At 38.5% G+C, this 21,497-nt stretch overlaps 1 protein-coding gene across 1 annotated transcript in view; it reads right to left on the reverse strand.

The window, feature by feature from the left end:
• cdkal1 (CDK5 regulatory subunit associated protein 1-like 1) overlaps positions 1–21,497 on the reverse strand; it is a 289,248-nt gene that overhangs the window by 122,112 nt on the left and 145,639 nt on the right. Inside the window, exon 10 of the mRNA XM_087779017.1 lies at positions 8,229–8,374. Coding sequence (XP_087635143.1) covers positions 8,229–8,374 — 146 coding nt within the window. The remainder of the gene's footprint in view (positions 1–8,228; positions 8,375–21,497) is intronic.

The raw sequence follows: 21,497 nt of genomic DNA on the forward strand, positions 1-21,497 counted from the left end.
AACCGACCGATAACCACGACTTTAGGGGGAATCCCCGGGACACGTCCGCTCGCGTCTCCCACAGATTTATCCACGGCTAACAGGATTTCCTCTCCTGCGACTCCACTTCATTATGTGCTTTTAATTGATGGAGGGATGAGAGAAAGGAGGGAGGGAATCGGGTCCGAGGACAAATTAAGCGTTTTAATGGAATAATGGTCGTGGTGATTGTTTGGAATTATTCACGGATGAAAACAATTCCGCCACGTTTTCCAGAGACGACTTATTAGAAAAGTCTTTATGAGCTTCACTCGCTGAATAAATGATGTGCGGGAGGAGGAGGGGAAAAAAAAAGGGGAAATAAAAGTGTTATTAGTGATATAAAATATTGATTTTATTAATGCGTCAATTCAAAGCAGCAGTTAAGACTAAACGTCATTAATTATACACAGAGACGATGAATTATACATCGTGTTTACGGAGGGAAAACACGCACGGAAGCGAGTACGTTAAACGAGAAGAAAGATGGTTTTTCTGAAGAAAGATGGAGACGGAAGAAGATCTTCCGTCACAGTTCTGAGCTCTGGTTCTACTTCGATGCTATCCCAGAATTCCAAGATTTGTACTTGTGTAGAGACCAAAGTTTTGAGCTCAACTGTTGACAGACTCTCGCTCGTTTATCTCAAAATTATTTATTCAATCCAGGGATTTCGATGGATTAGATGATTTACGTTTAATCTCGACAGTTCTTTGAATTTGCGTTAAAGATACCTTGAAATCCTCCACGTGTCGGAGGAAAAGCAGATCCCGGGAAAGGTTAATAAGAGTGAATGTATGGGTCAAAGGTCGGCTCCTTTGATGAGCCTTTTGTTTTCCACTTTAGAAGAGAAAAAAGTTAACAATACAAACATTTAATGTTTATTGATTTTACTTTATTGACTCTTTGTGAGACCAGTTGGTTCCTAAACTGAAATTTGGATTAAATAATGGAATTTTATGTCCATGGTAAACATTGTATACATCGTAAACGAATGATCCTCCCATGATGCAACACTAACAGACTCAGGGACTCATTGATTCCTGGTGCGATTAGATTGTTTAATTCTAAATTAAGTTAATCTTTGTATCATTTTCTTTGAATAATGTGATCCATGTTCTTTATATTTGCACTTTGTCATCCCTTGAACTTTGTTCTTTTATTAGCACTTTGTTCTTGTTTTTATAATCGTCTGCTTTGAACTGGAAACCCAATTTCCCGAAGGAGATCCATCTACCTACCCCGCCTGGTGTCACTGTATCCTCTCATCCTCAGTCATCGCCAGGATCTCATGGGATTTCATTGTAACTTTACCTTCGCTAATGTGGGTTTAATTGCAACATATAAATGAACAGAGTGAACCTTTTAATGTAAATTGTCGATAAAAAAATGAATTATTTTTGTTAATTCTTTTGTTGAATTATAAACCATAAAAGATCTACAGAGAAAATATATAAAAATGATGATTGGAAAGCCAAACTCTGGGGTTTTATTGCGATATATAGCAGTATACATTTTTTTTTTAATACCGTCATCAGTTGGTGCGAGAAAAGGAGGGATCTTCAAATCATTTGTGGATCCAGATGGTAATCCGGTGTCCCTTGTTCTCCAAAATATGGGTAAAAGCTGAATTATACTTGTTAAAAAAGCAACATAAAACAATGTATTATATGTTAAAATGTGCAGTAACTTCCCAAGACATGTCTTTAACTCACTTTCAAGAGTTTAAAGAGTGTTTTCGTTCAACAGCCGAAGCAGTTTCCCGCAGTAAACAAAAACTCCTCCTCAGTGTCTGTGAAAATACCTCCGTGGGTTTTCCTCTCAAGTTTATGAAGAGAGAGAATCTCTCAGACCCGTCGAGGAGGGAGGTCTGACGTCTCTGCATGTTGTTCCTGATAAGACGGGCCAGAAGCCTCGCGCCCCCCCGTGACCCCCGTGACCCCGGCCGGCTCGCTGGCATTAAGTCGTTCGTGAAGGAAAATACTTGTGTCTCCTGATGCGTGTGTGTCGTCCTGATGTGTGTGTGTGTCGTCCTGATGTGTGTGTGTCGCTCAGATAAGCTCTGACCTCACACATACCTGCGCCGCCGTCCACGGCGTCTCGTCTTCGCCGGATCCTGGCCGCGAACAAAGGGCTAATTGTGGGAACAGATATTAGCGCTCACCTGTGAGCCCCCCCCCCCCCACACACACACACACAGAGACATAGCTCCGCCCACTTCTACAGGTTTGTACCAAGAGCACTTTTACGACTTCTCAAATACGCTCGCCAGACAATACATCACTTAAACACGAGAGTGTGAGGCTTGTTTACTGCGAGAGCGACGACGGGAGTTAAAGTTAAAACAACATTTAAGAGTTGATTCAATTTCACAAGAAATCATTTCCTCAATAAAGGTCACATGACTCAGAGTGAATCAGACTTTACTTCACAGTGGTCTGTAAACAGAGAATCATCTCTGTAAAAAAAACTGCAGTTCTTAAAGGGTGAAAGTATTTGCGAGTGTCAGGGAATACAGTATATAAAATATTTAACGTTCATGCTTGTCCATCTCCACATAAATATATATATTTTTTCACCATTAACAGAAGGAAAACTGAAAAAATGTAAATAAAAGATGCTTCTACACTAAACTACACTACTTGGAAATATAAATCAATAAACAAATATATATATGATACGCATAAGGAAAAAAAACACCAAATATACAGTGAAGCCAAAAATAAATAAAACTTTCTATGAGATCAATAGAAATATATTTCAATACTATGTAGAACCAAATTACATTTTAATATTATATTCATAGTATATTTAAAAAACTGTGCACGTAACTGAAAATGCAAAATTCTAATCATAATAATAACAAAAATGATGATATAAGAAGCACAGTAGACTTTTTTAAGGGGTAAAAATATATATATTTACCTTTATTGTTAAAACTGTACTTGAAGATGGTGTAAATAAAAATTCAAAAATCTAAATGAGGTAAAAAAAAATGGTTGGATTTAAGAGTGGTATATGAAATGTGAGAGAAAAAACACATAAAGACAGTAAAATATATAAACCTAGATAAAGTTAGATACAAATAATAATAATAATAATAAATCATTATTATTAATACATTATTAATGGAGGAAAAAATAAAATAAAATGGAAAATAACTTTTTACAGAGAAAATATAATATTATATGTAGTCAAAGTGGTATACAATGTATTTGAAAAATAATATATATATATCTTTTAAAAATGGACAAAAATATAGATCTTTAAAAACAAATTTGAGCGAACCCCCCCCCCCAAAAAAAACATCTAAATATAAGGAGGATAGTTTTTTTTAATGGCTTTTCAAACATTTATTTTCTAAATATATAACTATTTGACAAATAATGACAAATGAAAAGTCGATCAAGTGGAAATTAGTTTGTATCTTTGTATCCAGTAGATCCTTAATAAAATAAAACTTATTATTAATCATTATAAACACAGAAGGTACTAATGGTTCTGTCGGATACAACTAGAATTAAACGAATGATCTCCTGATTGGACTGAACCCGGTCACTCAACAGAACCACTGATGGATGCATCGAATCAAGCGCCTCGTGTCCGGACCCTCGTCCCGAACAAACCCCTGTCGCTCGGCTCACCAAGTCAAACACACTCTCTGTGTGTTTTGGCCCCGGAGGCGTCTCTGGCTCGTCTCACCCGGGCTTGAACTGCAGCCCGAGGGGTAATTACCGCCGCCGCCAGAAACGTGTCCGAGCTCTGGACCTGATCTGGTGTCGGGTTCACACGAGCGTCGAGTGCTTGAGTCTCAGGACCCGGAGAGTGATTGACCACAAACAAACACCCAGAAGGAGTCCGACCAAGAAGGGGGGGGCGGGCGAGCAAACAGGATCGGGTGTCGTGACACCAAGAGTTCAGACGCTTGTGTCTCCAGAGGCCGACAAAAAAAAAAAAAAGGTTTGTAACGGCGTGTGAGGAACGTCGGGCGGATCGTTTTCACTAAAACGAGTTTTCTAGGGAAGACGAAAACCAACAGGTGGACGAACAACGACTTCTTCTTCGATGGCGGCGCGCAGATAGCATCTTAGCCCAGTGGACTCGAACCACAGACCCGATAGAAGTGTCAAAACACATTTGAAACCGAAGGAAGCAGGAGGTGAACGAAGCCGTCATCGTCACGAGCGTCGCAGACGGACCCGAGTTGACAGACGGAGGCACGAAAAACAAGCGTCGCCGCAAAACTGGAGCCAAGAAATACACAACAAAAGTAACTTGACTTAAACTTTTTCAGCTCAGAAAATCTTCACTGTTTGGCAAAATGGATCAGATCAAGGGTAAAGGGGGGCGCAAGGGCGGGCAGAAGACCCCGAGACAAATTCAAATATGTCTAATTTGATGAGGGAATATGCTTTAAAATTAACATGTAGACTACTGAGGTAAGATTGATGGTTTTAGGGTGCGGGGGGTACCTTACTCAGATCAAGGATAAGGGGGGCGCAATGGGGGCAGAAGACCCGAATAACAATTAAAATACGACCAATTTGAGGTAGAGAAAATGCTTAAAATTTGTTTTAGGGGGAGGGGTGCACCTCAGTCAGAACAAGGGAAGGGGGGGTGCGGGGGGGCAGCCCCCCATTAGGAAGATAAATAAATGCGTGAGATTTAATATATAGACTACGTTATAAGCTTGACTGTTTTAGGGTTGGGGGACCTCAGTCAGACCAAAGATAGGGGGGCACAATAACCCAATAAAAGTTTAAATGCATCCAATTTTGATGAAGATAAAATGCGTGAAAATTTGTTTTAGGGGGAGGGGTGCATCTCAGTCAGAACAAGGGAAGGGGGGCGCAGCCCATAATACAAATTAAAATATGTCTAATTTGATGAAGATAAAATGCGTGAGATTTAACATGTATACTCCTGGATAAGCTTGACTGTTTTAGGGGGTGAGGGGCACCTCAGTCAGATCAAAGATAGGGGGGCACAAGGGGGCACAATAACCCAATACAAATTTAAAATGCATCCAATTTTGATGAAGGTAAAATGCTTGAAAATGTACACTTTTGTCCTCTTGGTGAAGGTTTTCGAGTGGGGGTGTTACTTGGGATGCATGGGGGCAGAAGACCCCCATGAAAAGATGTCCAATTGTGATGAGATCTAAGGTAAATGTTTGACATGTAAAATTAGAAAGATTTACTTCATTTCAGCACCTTAATTGTAGCATGGCACGATAGGGGGGCGGAAGACCCCCTGATAATTTATAAGAGAAAGGAGAGGAAATTAGCAAAGACTACTAACATATCATTGACTGTTTTAGGTGGGAGGAGAAACTTGATCAGGTCCAGGGAAGGGGGCGCCAGGGAGGCAGAAGGCCCCTATGAATATTAAAATACGTATAATTTCCATGTAGGAAATAATTTCAAATTAAGATGCGGACTAGTGTCGTCTCTGTGAAGGTTTTAGGGGAAGGGCCACTTGATCCGGCAGAGGGTAAGGGGGGCAAAAGACCCCATGAAAATGAAAACATGTCCAAATGTGACTAGATCTAAACTACATTTTTTACATACTTCAGGGAGAGTTACATTATTTTAGGAGATTTAATAATTGCAAAGGGGGCACAAAGGGGGGGCAGAAGACCCCCATCTGAAAGTTCCAAATTGCTTAAAAATAGCATTCAGAATATTGACTTAACAGTGATGGTTTAAGGAGTGCGGGGGGCAACTCAAACAGCCGAGCAGAAAGGGGGGAAGAAACACAAGACCCCCATGAAAAATCCAGATATGTCAAATTAGAAATTGCTTGAAAGTTAGTTTGTAGACCTCTGACCTCTCAATGAAGGGTCGAGTGGGAAAGGAACTTGAATCAGGTCAATGGAAAGGTGGTCCACGGGGGCAAAAGACCCCCATGAAAATTAAAATCATATATACAGTAATACACACCGAGTAAAGAAGATTTTTTAAGAATTTCAGCACCTTTGGTTAATTGAAGAGGGTATATAAGGGGGTGGGGGACCCCTAGTAAATTTAAACTTATTAGATACAAAGTAAGGATAGTTTTCACAGTTGTGTTTGGTACTTGTAAAGCTTTGTTCAAAGAAGACTAGAAGGTTTATAAATATACTTTAAACCGACCGTTTAAGTAGTAAAGATGAGATTCTTGTAGTCGAGTAGTAGGAAGGTACTTCCACAGTATAGTATGTGTAAATATCTATGGTTTTTCAGCCTCCACACAATAAAAAAAAACAATATCCGAGGTCAAGTGCGATCGAATCCGCTCGTCCTCACAGACGGAAACTTTTCTCGCCTAAAGAGTTAACGAATCCATAAAGTTCCTCCGAGAGATTCATATACAAGAGCGGCTCTATAGCTGCAGAATGACCTGAATAAGAGAAAACATTTATTTTTTTTACATTTGACTCTGTGATTCTCCAGCTCGACGGTTCGACCCACTTGAAGAAATGCATCGATCGGAAGCCCGTCTGCTCCGGGAGGGTCGAGCGCTAATGCATACGAAAAGACTAATCTACCACGAAAAGATGACGGCAGACAATCTCGGATGCATAACAATCTCCCACGTGAAGTATTTACATAAATCCTCCAAACATAATCAATCAAAAACACCATACATCATTTGCCATTTGAGAAAAAAAAAAACCTCAAAAAGAGCTTACCGACATCTTTACATACACCGCTGCCTATACGGTGCATCTTCCGCCTAAATCTCCCGGTAATCCCCGGAGATTTTCCCAGCTCGAAATCTGACCCAAATTTGTTTTCGTGGCAATCCCTTTATAGTGTATTATCGTGGTATGAAATCAATATTTATTCACCGCCCCTGATGTGCGCCGCCGTAATTAATCACAGTCAAATTCCATGACAGATTATCTTTCATAGCAGCCACAGATTAAGTTTGCATCATGTCTTATCTCTTTCCGAGCTGAGCCAGAGGTCAAATCCATGCATTATGTGGAGGGGTTAGTCGTGTCGGTGGAGGAGGAGGCGGGCGGAGGTTCTAATCCACGTGTTTATCGTTAGCATCTGTGTGTTTTTTTGTGTATGTTTGGGAGGAAAATGGATTGGAATGGATCTTACAGCAGCGTCGGTTCAGCCCGTGGAGCCGAGAAATATCACCATCACAAGAAAACATTTTCTTTCCGGAGGAAATTTGATTTCACGGCGTCGGTTGTTTCAAATTCAAAGACCGTTAATTGCCGGTGAATTGAATGATGGATTAGCATCGGCGACTTAAGACTGACAAAACTTTAGAGGCGTTGACCAGAGACAGAAGTTTTGAAATTAAAAAATCTTACGAGTCGATTGTCGACTACATACTCATTGTTCTTTCGAGAAGTTGTACAAGAAAAGCCGCAGTTCATCAAGTGTCCACTTGAGGCTGGGTGCAGAAAGACCAAAAGTAAGTTCACAACAAACGAAAAAATGGACTATTACGGCATTAGCAAGATTATTTAGTTAGTTGGTCAGTTAGATTGACTGTTAATCCTTCTGGAGATCTCCGTTGGGAAATTCCATTTTCATACAAAGTATGAAGAAAAAAGATACAAAGATTAAAAAACAATAACGTCATACTTTCACTTCTGCCCCCAAACTCAGAACTAAACAATCTAATAGCACGAGGAATGAATGAGTCCCTGAGTCTATTAGTGTTGCATCTGGAACAAGTCTGGTTAAAAATGGATGGCCTATTTTAGAAGTGTTTTCATAAATAGTTTGCAACAGATTATAAGGCGCATAGAATAAAAGATACAGTCAAACGTTTGACAGGGGTTGTGTTATGCATCCACTAGATAAAGCTGTGCTAAAGGGAATGTCAACAAAACAGTCAGATAAAGTCAAACTTTATTAAGGCTTAAAAGGCTTCAAGCAGCAGCGCGTGAGACTGGTGTTGTGAGCAGACAAGTGTTAAGCGAGCAGCAGTGAAGTTGAGCGCGTGTATGACGGCTAGAGCGCGCGTGTATGACTGATTGAGCGGGCAGCATGTCTTTTCGCAAAAACAAAAGGTTTTTGAGTGTACAACAACCAAGACACACTCGCTCTAAACGGTGGCAGTAATCTTACTCCATAGTCGTCCGCCATGATGTGACGTGCGCTGTTAATCCAACCCCATGATGACGCAATGACGTAATTCCGCCCACAGCCTGTCGGCTCAGTCGTTTGTAAAGGGTATCGGTAACCGTCGTGATCGGACCTACCTTTCTTTGAGGAAGTCGACCACTTGTCTGAAGTCGTCGACGCAGTACTCTCTCTTCATGTCCATCAGCACGCTGTCGGAGGCCGACTGCACGGGCACGTGGAGGAAGGCGTAGACTCGCGGGTGATTCAACACCTTCGCCATCTCCTGAGGAAACACACCAAGAAACAAACGGTTATTAACTCCGGGCGCCGACTTTGACTTGAAAACATGTTTGTACGAAAAACGCATAAAGCAGCTTTATATAATCCTCCGATCCAACTTTATTTGATTACTCTCGCTTAAAAACCTTCATAGCAAAGACACACACAATGGTCTTTATCCGAAGGAAAATAATCAATTTGGAGGCCGTCGTTCTTGGAATACGGAGGAGACGACGTGGACAAGAGATGCCGCTCAGCCCTGACAAACTGAAATCTGAGGTCAGAGCTCTGAATCAAACCGCGGTTCCATTAACATTCCACTGTCTTTCAGCACAAACGTGGCTCTTCAGTCCCTCGGCAACAAGAGGCTCTTTTGCTCGGAGAATGAACCGTGTTCCCTGCAGATCCAGAGTCCTGACTCAAGGTCGCCCTCCTTTATGTCAGATGGATCAAGAGCTTCCATTCAACGACTCTTCGCTTCCGAGATACATCATCATATTTAGACTCTAATTGTTCAAGCAAAGGATTTTTTTGGGGGCTTTTCATCTCTCGGAGGTGAAGTCGTGATGAGGTCGGGAAGGAAGTTCAACGGAACCGAAAAAGTTCAAAGAATATTTCCGTTTGTGATAAAGTGTGTCGTAGGAAGACGAACTCCTGTGGTTGGAGAAGGTTATTAGGCAAAAGAAATTTATTTCAAGTGTCAAATGATACGTTTTCTCAAGAGATTTTAAAGTTTGAACAACACAAAAGACGAGTTGAAGTGAATCACGATGATTGACAGGCTTGAGGAGAAAATTCCGTTCGACAGGCAGAAACCTTGAGCAGAACCAAACTGGTGGAAGGGAAAAAATGTACTCGGAGTAGCATTGAGTTTACTCAATCAGTAATTTACATTTTCTTCGATAAAAATGATGTGAATAAAATGTAATAGTACGGTATAAGGATAAAACGTCATGAATAAATAGGAATAAAGAAAAAAAATCTACATTTTATTTAAATTAAATTAAGTGAAGCCCTGTAAGAACTTTTTATAAACATTTTTAGACACAAATAAATCCTCAGAATTATTTTTTTTTAACTGACACTAACAAACACTGATTCTTTCACTAAACCGCAGGAATCTTAATTTATTAGCTAACATTTGATGTTAATACAATAATAAGTACTAAGATAATTATTCAAAAGTATCAAACAACTTCATGAAATAATAGAAAAAAGCAAAACCTTAAATATTTATCCATATGAAGCTCTTTAAGCAATGAAATCCCCCCCAAAAAACAACTTGTTATTTTTTTTAAAATAATACAGATAATTTCATTAAATAGCAGGAATTTTAATTAATTAATAGAAATTAGAGTAAATTATGTAAATAAAAGTAGAATTTATAGCCAGGTTAAATTTTTTGTATAAAAAAAATCATTACAAAACAAGAATACATAGAAAAAATATCCATATTTTAAAGACAAAAATAAACAGATTTTTTTAAACTGAAGATTTAACTAAATAGCTGGAAAATAAATAAATCAATAATTGTTCTTATAAAAGTACAAGTAGCAAGTGAAATTATAAACTTGTTTAAAAAAAAGAACAAACAAAACCATGAAAAAAAAGAATGAAATGGATATTTTCATAGTTACATTTATGACCATATATACCAAAAAAAAGTACAGACCAGACATGTAACTATGACATTTAACACAAATTAAATTATTTTCTTGAGTATAAACGATGTAAATAAATATTAAAGTAGAAGTAGCAAAATAAAACCTTAAAAAACAAACAACTTCTCTATTTATTAATTTAAAAAACACTGGATATTTCACTTAATTAACAATTAGCAGAATGAGTGCACGAATGCTCCTACCCAGGTGCAAAACAAATAGACTCAGGGACTCATTTATTCCTCGGGCTATTAAATTGTACAATTCTGAGTTCGGGGGCAGGAGTGGAGTGAGAGTATCTGGATGTTCTGTTCCATGTTAGTCTTTGTATCCTTTTTTCTTTGTTGTTTTTCTTTGATCTATGTTCTTTATCTTTATCTTTAGACTTAGATTGTGTCATCTTGTTCTTCCTCTTTATGTCCTTCTTCTTATTTTATTTTTTATGTATTATTTTTTATTGTTTATGAAAAATTGCTGGCTATTGGTAAAAAACAATTTCCCGAAGGAGACCTCCTGAGGGATCAATAAAGTTTTACCTTACCTTACCTTACCTTAATTACAGTAGTTCAAATTAATTAATACACATTTAAATAAGGAGTTAATTCTAGTGTAAAAAAAAAAGTAGTGATTCGTTTGTGTCTTCTCGCCTGGACAACAGTTTGTTTTCATGTCTAAACAAGAAGGATCTGTCTCGCCTGCAGTTCATACAAAACTCTGCACCGTGAATTCTGACCTGCTCTAGTAGAAGAACTCACATTTCTACGATCCTTAAAACTCTTCACTGGCTGCCAGTTTCTTTCAGGATCAACCTTAAAAATTCTGGTTCTTACTTTCAGATCTATTCATGGTCAGACCTTCCACCAGTGATCTGATCCAGCCAAAGGACGTCTCCTGTGTACCCGGGAGGAGTCCCAGGGGCAGACCCGGGACGCGACATGAGAAAAATCGATGGATACAAATTGCTTTATTTCAAGATCCCTTGAATTTGAGGGTCTTAAAAAAATGCATCTTGAATTGAAAGAGACAAAAGTGTCAGAGAGTGATAACGTTAGTGCTTGAGCTGCAGTGTTGTGTCTTCAAAAGTGTAAAACACACGTGTAAAAGTGCGTGTATTTAAGCATTAATTGTGAGTGTGTAGAAGTAATAAAAAATAAAAATAAACGTGGAGAGGCCACAGATGTCAGGTCATAATCAGGACTGCTATCATTAACATGCTAATCACCGTGGCAGAGAAAAAAGAGAGGAGTGGAAGAAATGATTTAATGATTTCCTACAAGAATGTGCTGATTGCCGTCCGTCTTCTCATTAACATCCATTGTACGAGTGCTTCCACGAGCACACTCTGGCACCGGCGCCGCGGGGGGGTCGACCACTAGAAGCTCCGAATTACAAAGAATTAATTTGGTTGGAAAATGAGGCTTGATTGGAGACGGAGGGAAAAAAAAAGAAAAAAAAAGAAAAAAAGTTTCTTGCTTGTGGCCGTCAATTAAAATATTTGATGAAACATGTGTGAAGTTGTGTTGGAGAGTCAGTGTCGTTTATCCAGAGATCAATCTGACGGATCAGGTTCGTCAAAATCAAGTACACCAGGGCAATAAGACGTGTTCCAAGCATAAGCCTGTCCCAGCTAGTTAGGGCGAGAGGCGGGGGACACAGAGACACATGGAAATACAATGCACACGTCAAAGGAAATTTCCTTTCCAGGGACATTGGTATGTTTTTGGACAGTTGGAGGAAACCGGAGTAACAACATAAATTCAATATGTTTTTTTACTAGTGTATCGACAAAAACCTGGTGATACGATACGTGTACAAAGATACGTTATATTGTGATCCTGTAAGTACAACAATATAGTGAGTTTCTTTTGAATAATTTGATTAAATAAAGGAAAAAAAACAACTCAAATTAAGGTCAACACAATAAACACGACAAGAACGTCGATGAAGCTCTATTTGTATTTGCAATATTTTTGGGCTCAACAAATAAAAAAAAATGTTAACAGATGTATTGACTGTAAATATGTTGATGTGAATATTTGCATGTTAATTGTTGATTAAACCCTTGTGTTGTCTCAGGGTCAAAGTGACCCGAAAAAAAAGTGTTTGTGGTATCCCTTGTGTTGTCTCTGGGTCAAGTTGACCCGTGCTTCCCAAAAAAATGTAAGTAAGTAAGTAATTTTTATTTGTATAGCGCTTCCAGGTTTGTGATATCGCTTGTGTTGTCTCTGGGTCAAGCTGACCCAAAAACAAATGTGTTTGTGGTATCCCTTGTGTTGTCCCTGGGTCAAGCTGACCCGAAGGCCTGAAAACAAATGTGTGTGTGTTATCCCTTGTGTTGTCTCTGGGTCAAGCTGACCCGAAGGCCTGAAAACAAATGTGTGTGTGTTATCCCTTGTGTTGTCTCTGGGTCAAGGTGACCCGAAGGTAAATTCAGTATAATTATTTAAAAAATAGAATTCACTGAATAATGAACAAACACATTTCCAATAAAACACTGTAAAGTTTCATGGAGTCGGAAAACATCGTCTTTAATCTACAAAACTTCCCGTTTATCTTGCGACGGCCGGCGTCTCATCGGTCGATCATTGCACGGCACAATTAGTCACAATTATTCGGCGTCTCAAATAACTAGATCCGGAGAAGAGAATCTTCATTTTCAGGGTCGAAGGTCACGGGTTATTTGTCACTTTTGTCAGACTCTCTCACACACACAAACACAAACACACACACACACACACACACGATCCTCTCATCTTCACCGGATCAGCGCCGACATAAAGGATCCATCTAACCAGACTCAAAGCACATCAGCGAACCCTCAAATCTGATGGCAAAGAAAAGGAACCGCGTGAAAAACAAAAAAAGGTGAAGATAAAAGGTGGGTTTGGCTCGGAGCGAGAGAGAGATGACACTTCCACGCTCACATCCCTTCTTTTCAAAGCCGACATATTTGGGTTTTTAAACGTTAAAAGTCAGGAGGAGAGCGAGGCCTCGCGTCAATACGCCTGTCAGTCCGCGTTCAGGGAACAAAGAGGTATTTTATTCTCGCCACTAAAGCGGAGTCAAGGCGAAACCTGCTCATGTTTTCTTTTTCTTTCCTAAAAACTTCCGTCTATTCAGGAACAAAAGTAATAAGTACTTCCTGGCCTTGGCTCTGGCAGGAACACATCGTAATATTGATCGTGGTTTAAGCGTCGGCCGCTCGTGTTTAGAAATGAATAACCAAAGAAAAAGTTTTTAGATTCGTAGTATTGTCAGAGAGCATCGGCGCGGCGGTGGGCGGATGCTAACGGCAGCGCTAAGAGCTACAAGGTCAACATCTACGATTCACATTAAGTTTAATAACGGTGTTTATTTTATTGCCGTGCCTCGTTAAAAAAACATGCAAAAACATTAAAATAAATATATTTACTCTGAGAAAAGTTTTATAATGTGAAGCTAACATTAGCTTAGCAAAGTATGCTACGTAGCATGGCTGCAAGTGCTCGGTCTAAGATCAGGAGAATAACAAAAATAAGAAATAAAATATTATTTAGAAAATAAATAATGTTGATGAATTAAATCAATTTGTTACCATTTTCCAAAATAATTCGAAAAATATTTTCTATAAATGTTGAGGAATTTTGCAATTAATATTTAAGCAGCAGACATTTATAAAAAATAAAAAAAAATGAATATTTTAAGGTCTGTCAGGTCAACTTTTTTAAATTAAAGCACCTTCATTATTTAATGAAATGTTTGAAAATGCATTTTTTATTTTATCGCAATAGATCAAGAACCTTTAAACATTTTTTGTCAAAAATATTTTTGTTTTTTTTCCCTATTAAGTTGGATAACAAATACATACAAAACATGATAAATTAAGAACTTAATAGATGAACTCTAGGTTGAACTACCTATTGTATCTATAGTATGGTATGGTATCTATGGTATGGTATGGTATCGTATATATGGTATGGAATCGTATCTATGGTATGGTATCGATGGTATGGTATCTATGGTATGGAATCGTATCTATGGTATGGTATCAATGGTATAGTATCTATGGTATGGAATCATATCTATGGTATGGTATCAATGGTATAGTATCTATGGTATGGAATCATATCTATGGTATGGTATCGATGGTATGGTATCAATGGTATGGTATCTATGGTATGGAATCGTATCTATGGTATGGTATCAATGGTATGGTATCTTTGGTATGGAATCGTATCTATGGTATGGTATCAATGGTATAGTATCTATGGTATGGAATCATATCTATGGTATGGTATCGATGGTATGGTATCTATGGTATGGAATCGTATCTATGGTATGGTATGGTATCAATGGTATGGTATCTATGGTATGGAATCGTATCTATGGTATGGTATGGAATCGTATCTATGGTATGGTATGGTATCAATGGTATGGTATGGTATTTATGGTATCATATTCATGGTATGGTATGGTATCTATGGTATGGTATGGAATCCTATCTATGGTATGGTATTTATGGTATCATATTCATGGTATGGTATGGTATCTATGGTATGGTATCTGTGGTATGGTATCTATGGTATGGTATCTGTGGTATGGTATGGTATCTGTGGTATGGTATGGTATCTATGGTATGGTATCTGTGGTATGGTATGGTATCTGTGGTATGGTATGGTATTTATGGAATCGTATCTGTGGTATGGTATGGTATCTATGGTATTGTATCTATGGTATGGTATGGAATCCTATCTATGGTATGGTATGGTATTTATGGTATCATATTCATGGTATGGTATGGTATCTATGGTATGGTATGGAATCCTATCTATGGTATGGTATTTATGGTATCATATTCATGGTATGGTATGGTATCTATGGTATGGTATCTGTGGTATGGTATGGTATCTGTGGTATGGTATGGTATTTATGGAATCGTATCTATGGTATGGTATTGTATCTATGGTATAGTATCGTATCTATGGTGTGGTATCCATGGTATGGTGTCCTATCTTTATATGGTATCGCATCTACGGTATGTTTTCATATCTATGGTATATCTATGTATTGTATCCATCTATCTAGATAGATTTTGTTCATGAATTTACGTAAAAAAAAGAAGGATAATATTGTAAATAAAGATGTTAAGTCATAAATAAAGCCACATGTTGACCGCACACTGTCTGCACCATCCATGATGTTTTACGTTACAGCTGAGAACGGTTGCTCTTAAAAAAAAAAAACACACTCCAGTTATCAGTTGATCCCTTTAGGAAGTCCCGGGTAAAAGTTTAGCAGCAAAGTCACATATATAAACCCTCTAACATGGCACTGGAGCTCCCACTCTGGGGAATATAGGAAGATAATGATTCTACAAGATGTTCCCAGGATAATACGTCCCGGGCGGGTAGAAGCGCAGACAGAAAAACTGAGCTCCTTATGATATTATATATTTCAAAGAGTCCCGTCTGCACCTGGATCTCCCAGGAGGAGACATCACAGCGGCTGCAGAGATGGAAGCCATTGTTGGAGAAATAAAGTGTAGCAGACGGTTTCAACATATGCTACGTCTAAGTCTAAACGGGTTCAATCGGACGACATGTGGATGTTGTTCTTTTCTTGTTTAATAAAGTTTTCCTGCTCGAACAGGTCCAGGAAAAAGATCCTCGGGTCGTTGTTAAACCTGCGTTCGTGAGCAGCGTGTTTCAATAAATTACAAGCAGGAGCTAAAGGGCCGGAATTTAACTACTAAAGCAGATGAATTATGGCTCATTTGCTGATACCTGCAGAGGTGGGATGTCGGGCCCCCCTGCCCGCCCGGCCCCCCCGCCCGGCCTGACAAGACAATGAACAGCTTGCGTTTCGACCTTTTCCATTCGATATTTTAGAAAAGCATAATTCCGGGCAGGAAGTCGGGAGTCATAATTCAGAGGCGGGTCGGGATTGTTTGGCGGCGAGCATCGGTCTGGAGTCGGGCCCCTCACACAATGGTACATTAAGCCCCTAATGTGAAGTGTCCCCCTAAGGCTTCATTAAAACGAAAACGGTCTCGGAGTGTGAGCCGTGAGTCGCCTCACTCCGGTGTGAAGGTGAAAGATTTGTAAGAGAGTTTCCTGACGAGGACGTGTTTCACTTCGAACACTTCATGGAATTTTGGTTCATTTAAGAATTTGAAAGTATTTCCTGATGTTCTTTTACCACGATGTTGCTTTTAGTTTATTTGTTTATTAGCTGAAACTACACTGGACTCGTTCAGATTTGTTAGACTCAACAGTGTCATGAGTGTGAATCGTGCCTGTCGAGAAACTTTTGTCACGTGGACTCACTCAGATGTGTTGGACTCAACAGTAAATAAGTAGGTAATATTTGTAGAGTGCTTTTCTAGACCGGGGTCACAAAGGGCTTAAACAATTAACAACAGTGTCATGAATTTGAATCGTGCCCGTCGAGAAAGTTAAGTGAAGCAAACTCACTCACATGTGTTGGACTCAACAGTGTCATCATATTGTAAAATGCACGTCGAGAAAACTAATCATAGGGACTCGGTATTATTTGTTGGACTCAACAGTGACATGAGTGAACGGTGCCTGTCAAGAAACGTGAGTCAAACAGACTCACTTAGATGTGTTGGACTCGACAGAGTCATGAGTGAACGGTGCCCGTCAAGAAACGTGAGTCAAACAGACTCACTTAGATGTGTTGGACTCAACAGTGTCATCATATTGTAAAATGCACGTCGAGAAAACTAATCATAGGGACTTGGTATTATTTGTTGGACTCAACAGTGACATGAGTGAACGGTGCCTGTCAAGAAACGTGAGTCAAACAGACTCACTTAGATGTGTTGGACTCAACAGTGTCATCATATTGTAAAATGCACGTCGAGAAAACTAATCATAGGGACTTGGTATTATTTGTTGGACTCAACAGTGACATGAGTGAATGGTGCCCGTCAAGAAACGTGAGTCAAACAGACTCACTTAGATGTGTTGGACTCAACAGAGTCATGAGTGAACGGTGCCCGTCAAGAAACGTGAGTCAAACAGACTCACTTAGATGTGTTGGACTCAACAGAGTCATGAGTGAACGGTGTCCGTCAAGAAACGTGAGTCAAACAGACTCACTTAGATGTGTTGGACTCAACAGAGTCATGAGTGAACGGTGCCCGTCAAGAAACGTGAGTCAAACAGACTCACTTAGATGTGTTGGACTCAACAGAGTCATGAGTGTGAAAAGTGCCTGATGAAAAACTTTTGTCACATGGACTCAACAGTGGCATAAATTTGTAAAATGTAATTTGAGACAATACAATCAGGGACTCGCTAAGATGTGTAGGACTCAACAGTGTCATGAGTATGAAAAGTGCTGCTCAAGAAATTTGTCACATGGACTCGCTTTGATGTGTTGGACTCAACAGTGTCACGGCTTTAAAAAGTGCTGGCCGAGAATCTATAGTCGGAGGGATTCGCTCAGATGTGTTGGACTCAACAGTATCATGAGTATGAAAAGTGCCAGTCAAGAAAAACCTGTCACATGGACTCACTCAGATGTGTTGGACTCAACAGTGACTTGGATTTGTAGGATGTAATTTGAGACAATATAGTCACAAGGACTTGCTTTGATATGTTGGACTCAACAGTGTCACGACTGTAAAAAGTGCTGGCCGAGAATCTATAGTCGGAGGGACTCGCTCAGATGTGTTGGACTCAACAGTGTCATGATTTACCTTTTTTTTAATGCCTGTTGGACTCAACAGAGCCGTGAGTGTGAAAAGCGCCTGTTGAAAAAACTTTGGTAAAATGTAATTCGAGACAACATAGTCACAGGGATTCACTCAGATGTGTTGGACTCAACAGTGACGTGGATTTGTAAAATGTGATTGAGAAAATATTGTTAGAAAGACTTGCTTTGATGTGTTGGACTCAACAGAGCCATGAGTGTGAAAATCGCCTGTTGAAAACTTTTGTAAAATGTAATTTGAGACAATACAGTCACAGGGACTCGCTAAGATTTGTTGGACTCAACAGAGCCATGAATGTGAAAAGTGCCAGTCAGGAAACTTGTTACATGGACACACTCAGATGTGTTGGACTCAACAGTGTCATGAGTATCAAAAGTGCCAGTCAAGAAACGTGTTACATGGACTCACTCAGGTGTGTTGGACTCAACAGTGGCGTGGATTTGTAAAGTGTAATTTGAGTATATAGTAACAAGGACTTGCTTTGATGTGTTGGACTCAACAGTGTCATGAGTATGAAAAGTGCTGGCCGAGAATCTATATTCTGAGGGACTCGCTCAGATGTGTTGGACTCAACAGTGGCACGAGTATGAAAAGAAACTTGTTACATGGACTCACTCAGATGTGTTGGACTCAACATTGTCACGGCTTTAAAAAGTGCGGGCCGAGAATCTATATTCTGAGGGACTCGCTCAGATGTGTAGGACTCAACAGTGGCACGAGTATGAAAATAAACTTGTTACATGGACTCACTCAGATGTGTTGGACTCAACATTGTCACGTCTTTAAAAAGTGCGGGCCGAGAATCTATATTCTGAGGGACTCGCTCAGATGTGTTGGACTCAACAGTGTAACGGCTTTAAAAAGTGCTGGCCGAGAATCTATATTCTGAGGGACTCGCTCAGATGTGTTGGACTCAACAGTGTCACAAATGTAAAAAGTGCTGGTAGAGAATCTAAAGTCGGAGGGACTCGCTCATGATTTTCTTTTTTTTAATGCCTGTCGAGAAACTAAAGTTGTGAGGACTCAATCAGACGTGTTGAACTCACCGCTTTCACAAGTCTTACCGTCTTCTATCATTATTTCCTTATACGTCCAGGAGCGAAACGTACGAGTCCCAGACATCCGAGCGAGTCAAACGTCTGCTCAGACAGAGACGAGCCGTGAAGAGGACGTTTAATGGACGTCTGCGGATCCATTCATCTCGGGCGCGACTGATTGCGGCGAAACTAGGAGCTACTTTCACACCTCATTTGGCGAGTCCGCCGGCGTGCACAGATTAAATCACGGCGAGCACAGGTATCACCGGCTCACACACCTGAAGTGATCGGAGCAGACGCTGACAGCCTGTTAGTGATGCACAGATAACAGGTGGAAGAGGAAGAGGCGCCAGACGGAGGAGGAGGAGGAGGAGGAGGACGAGGAGTGTGAAAAGAAGATTGCAACAAAAATTGGGGGGAAAAAAAAGTGGCATTTCACTCAAGTCGAAGAAAAGGAGCCACTGATGTCATGATGCAATCAAGCAAAATGTCAGCACCTAGTGGTGAGAAGCGATTGGTCGACCGACTGATCCAATCAGCAACGACGAGGACGTCCGACAGGAACGACAAGAGCGAGTGAGTCGGACGACGTGGCGGAGAGAAGGAGGATCTTTTAGGCAGAAGTGAAGAGGTTTCGTGGCCTTTTCAGCGCCGGTTCGGAGGCATTTGCTGCGACGTATAAGTGCTCGTCCTCCTCAGAAGAAGAGCCTCGGAGTGAAAACTGGCCTTTGTTCGCGATGAGAGACTGAAGATTTTGGCCTTTATTATCATCATCATCATCATCATCATCATCGACTTCTATCATCTTTTCGATTATAGTCATCAACAGGAGTGAGAGGCAAAAGAAGAATGTAATGGCGTTTGACACGCTTTGAAAAGAAGTAATATTTCAAACTTGTAGTTCTTGTACATAATGTCGTGTTCAACATAACCCTATAACATAATCTTGGTTTAATCAGGATTATTTTTGTAATTGCTTTTATTTTGAAAGATATTTATGTCATTTTTTGTTTGGGTTTTTCATTTCACACATCTAGCGTTTACAAAAATGATACATGTTTTCTCTGACTTTAAAAATGTTGTCACAATTTTATTTTATGCATTTTAAAGAAGCTTATTTTGCTGATATTCTCTGTCTATATAAGTGTTTTAAATTTTCTTAAACTGTCTTAAATTTAAAAGCATTATTCGTATTTGTTATTGTCTCATTGAATATTAAAATGCTTTAGTATGTGATTCAAATAACTTAATATTTGTCTGTGTTACTCGATGTAATTTCCTTGTATTCTGGTTTCATTAGATTTTAATAACAAATATCTCAAATTATTATTATTATTTTTTAAATCAGAAATATTTGGTTTTATTCTTAAACTTTAAGAGATTTCATCATCTTTAAAACAAGTTTAGTTTTCCTTATCTTTTTATTTTAATATATTCCTTTAAGTGCTTTTAATATACTTGTATTATCTATTTTTATATTTATTAATTAAATATAGTTTTGATATATTTATTTTGTTATTTTATATATTCTTCAAAAAAATAAGTTTTTAATATTTAGTCTGATTTTCAATATTTATTCTGCTATTTTAGGTATTTATTGTCTTCATACATTCCTTTTATTTTTCACTTTCATTGAATTTAAAAGCCTAAACATCCGATTATATACTGTGAGTTTATATATTTTAATGTCTCTTTAAGACGTATATAGTTCTCAAACATTTATTTTGTCATTTTAATTATTTTTTTCAATACGTTAAAAATATTTTCGACTGATTTTTTCATATTTAAATATTTATTTTGCTATTTTAGGTATTTATTGTCTTCTTATATTTATTTTGTTTTGTACTTTTATTTCATTAGAAAGTCTGAATATCAGATGTTTTTCTGTGATTTAATATATTTTAATGTCTCTTTGAGATGTATATAGTTTTGAAATACTTATTTTGTCATTTAATATATATATTTATTATAGTTTTCAATATGTCTTTAATATTTTTCCATATTCAAACATTTATTCTGCTATTTTAGTTATTTATTTTATTCATATATTCCTTTTATTTTGTACTTTTATTTAATTAAATATGTGAAAATATCACACTTTCTTCTGTGATTTCATATATTTTAATTGGTCTTTGAGACGTATATAGTTTTGAAACATTTATTTTGTCATTTAAATGATTATTTTCAATACGTTTAAAATATTTCCGACTGATTTTTCATATTAAAACATTTATTGTGCTACTTAAGGTATTTATTTTATTCATATATTCCTTTTATTTTGTAATTGTATTTCATTGAAACGTTAAAATATCACATTTTCTTCTGGGATATCAAATATTTTAGTAAGTAAGTAAGTAAGTAATATTTTTTTATATAGCGCTTTTCGAGACCAGGGTCACAAAGCACAAAGCAATCAAAACAATACTCAAAAAAGTACATACTTTAAAGATCAAGATAATACTGAGAACAACACAGGAGTTCGAGAAATTCAAGGAAAAGCCTGAACAAATAGAAACGTCTTAAGATGTTTCTTAAAGGAGTCAGTAGATCCATCAAGCGCAAAGAAAGAGGAAGATCGTTCCAAAGCTTAGGAGCAACAGCCTGAAAAGATTTCTCTCCTCTGGTCCTGAACCGTGTGCGTGGAACCATAAGTAGATTCTGATCCACAGACCTCAGAGCCCGAGCTGGGGTGTAAGTCTGGATCAGATC

Source organism: Callionymus lyra, chromosome 17 (assembly GCF_982586985.1).
Source record: "Callionymus lyra chromosome 17, fCalLyr1.hap1.1, whole genome shotgun sequence".
Taxonomy (NCBI): domain Eukaryota; kingdom Metazoa; phylum Chordata; class Actinopteri; order Syngnathiformes; family Callionymidae; genus Callionymus; species Callionymus lyra.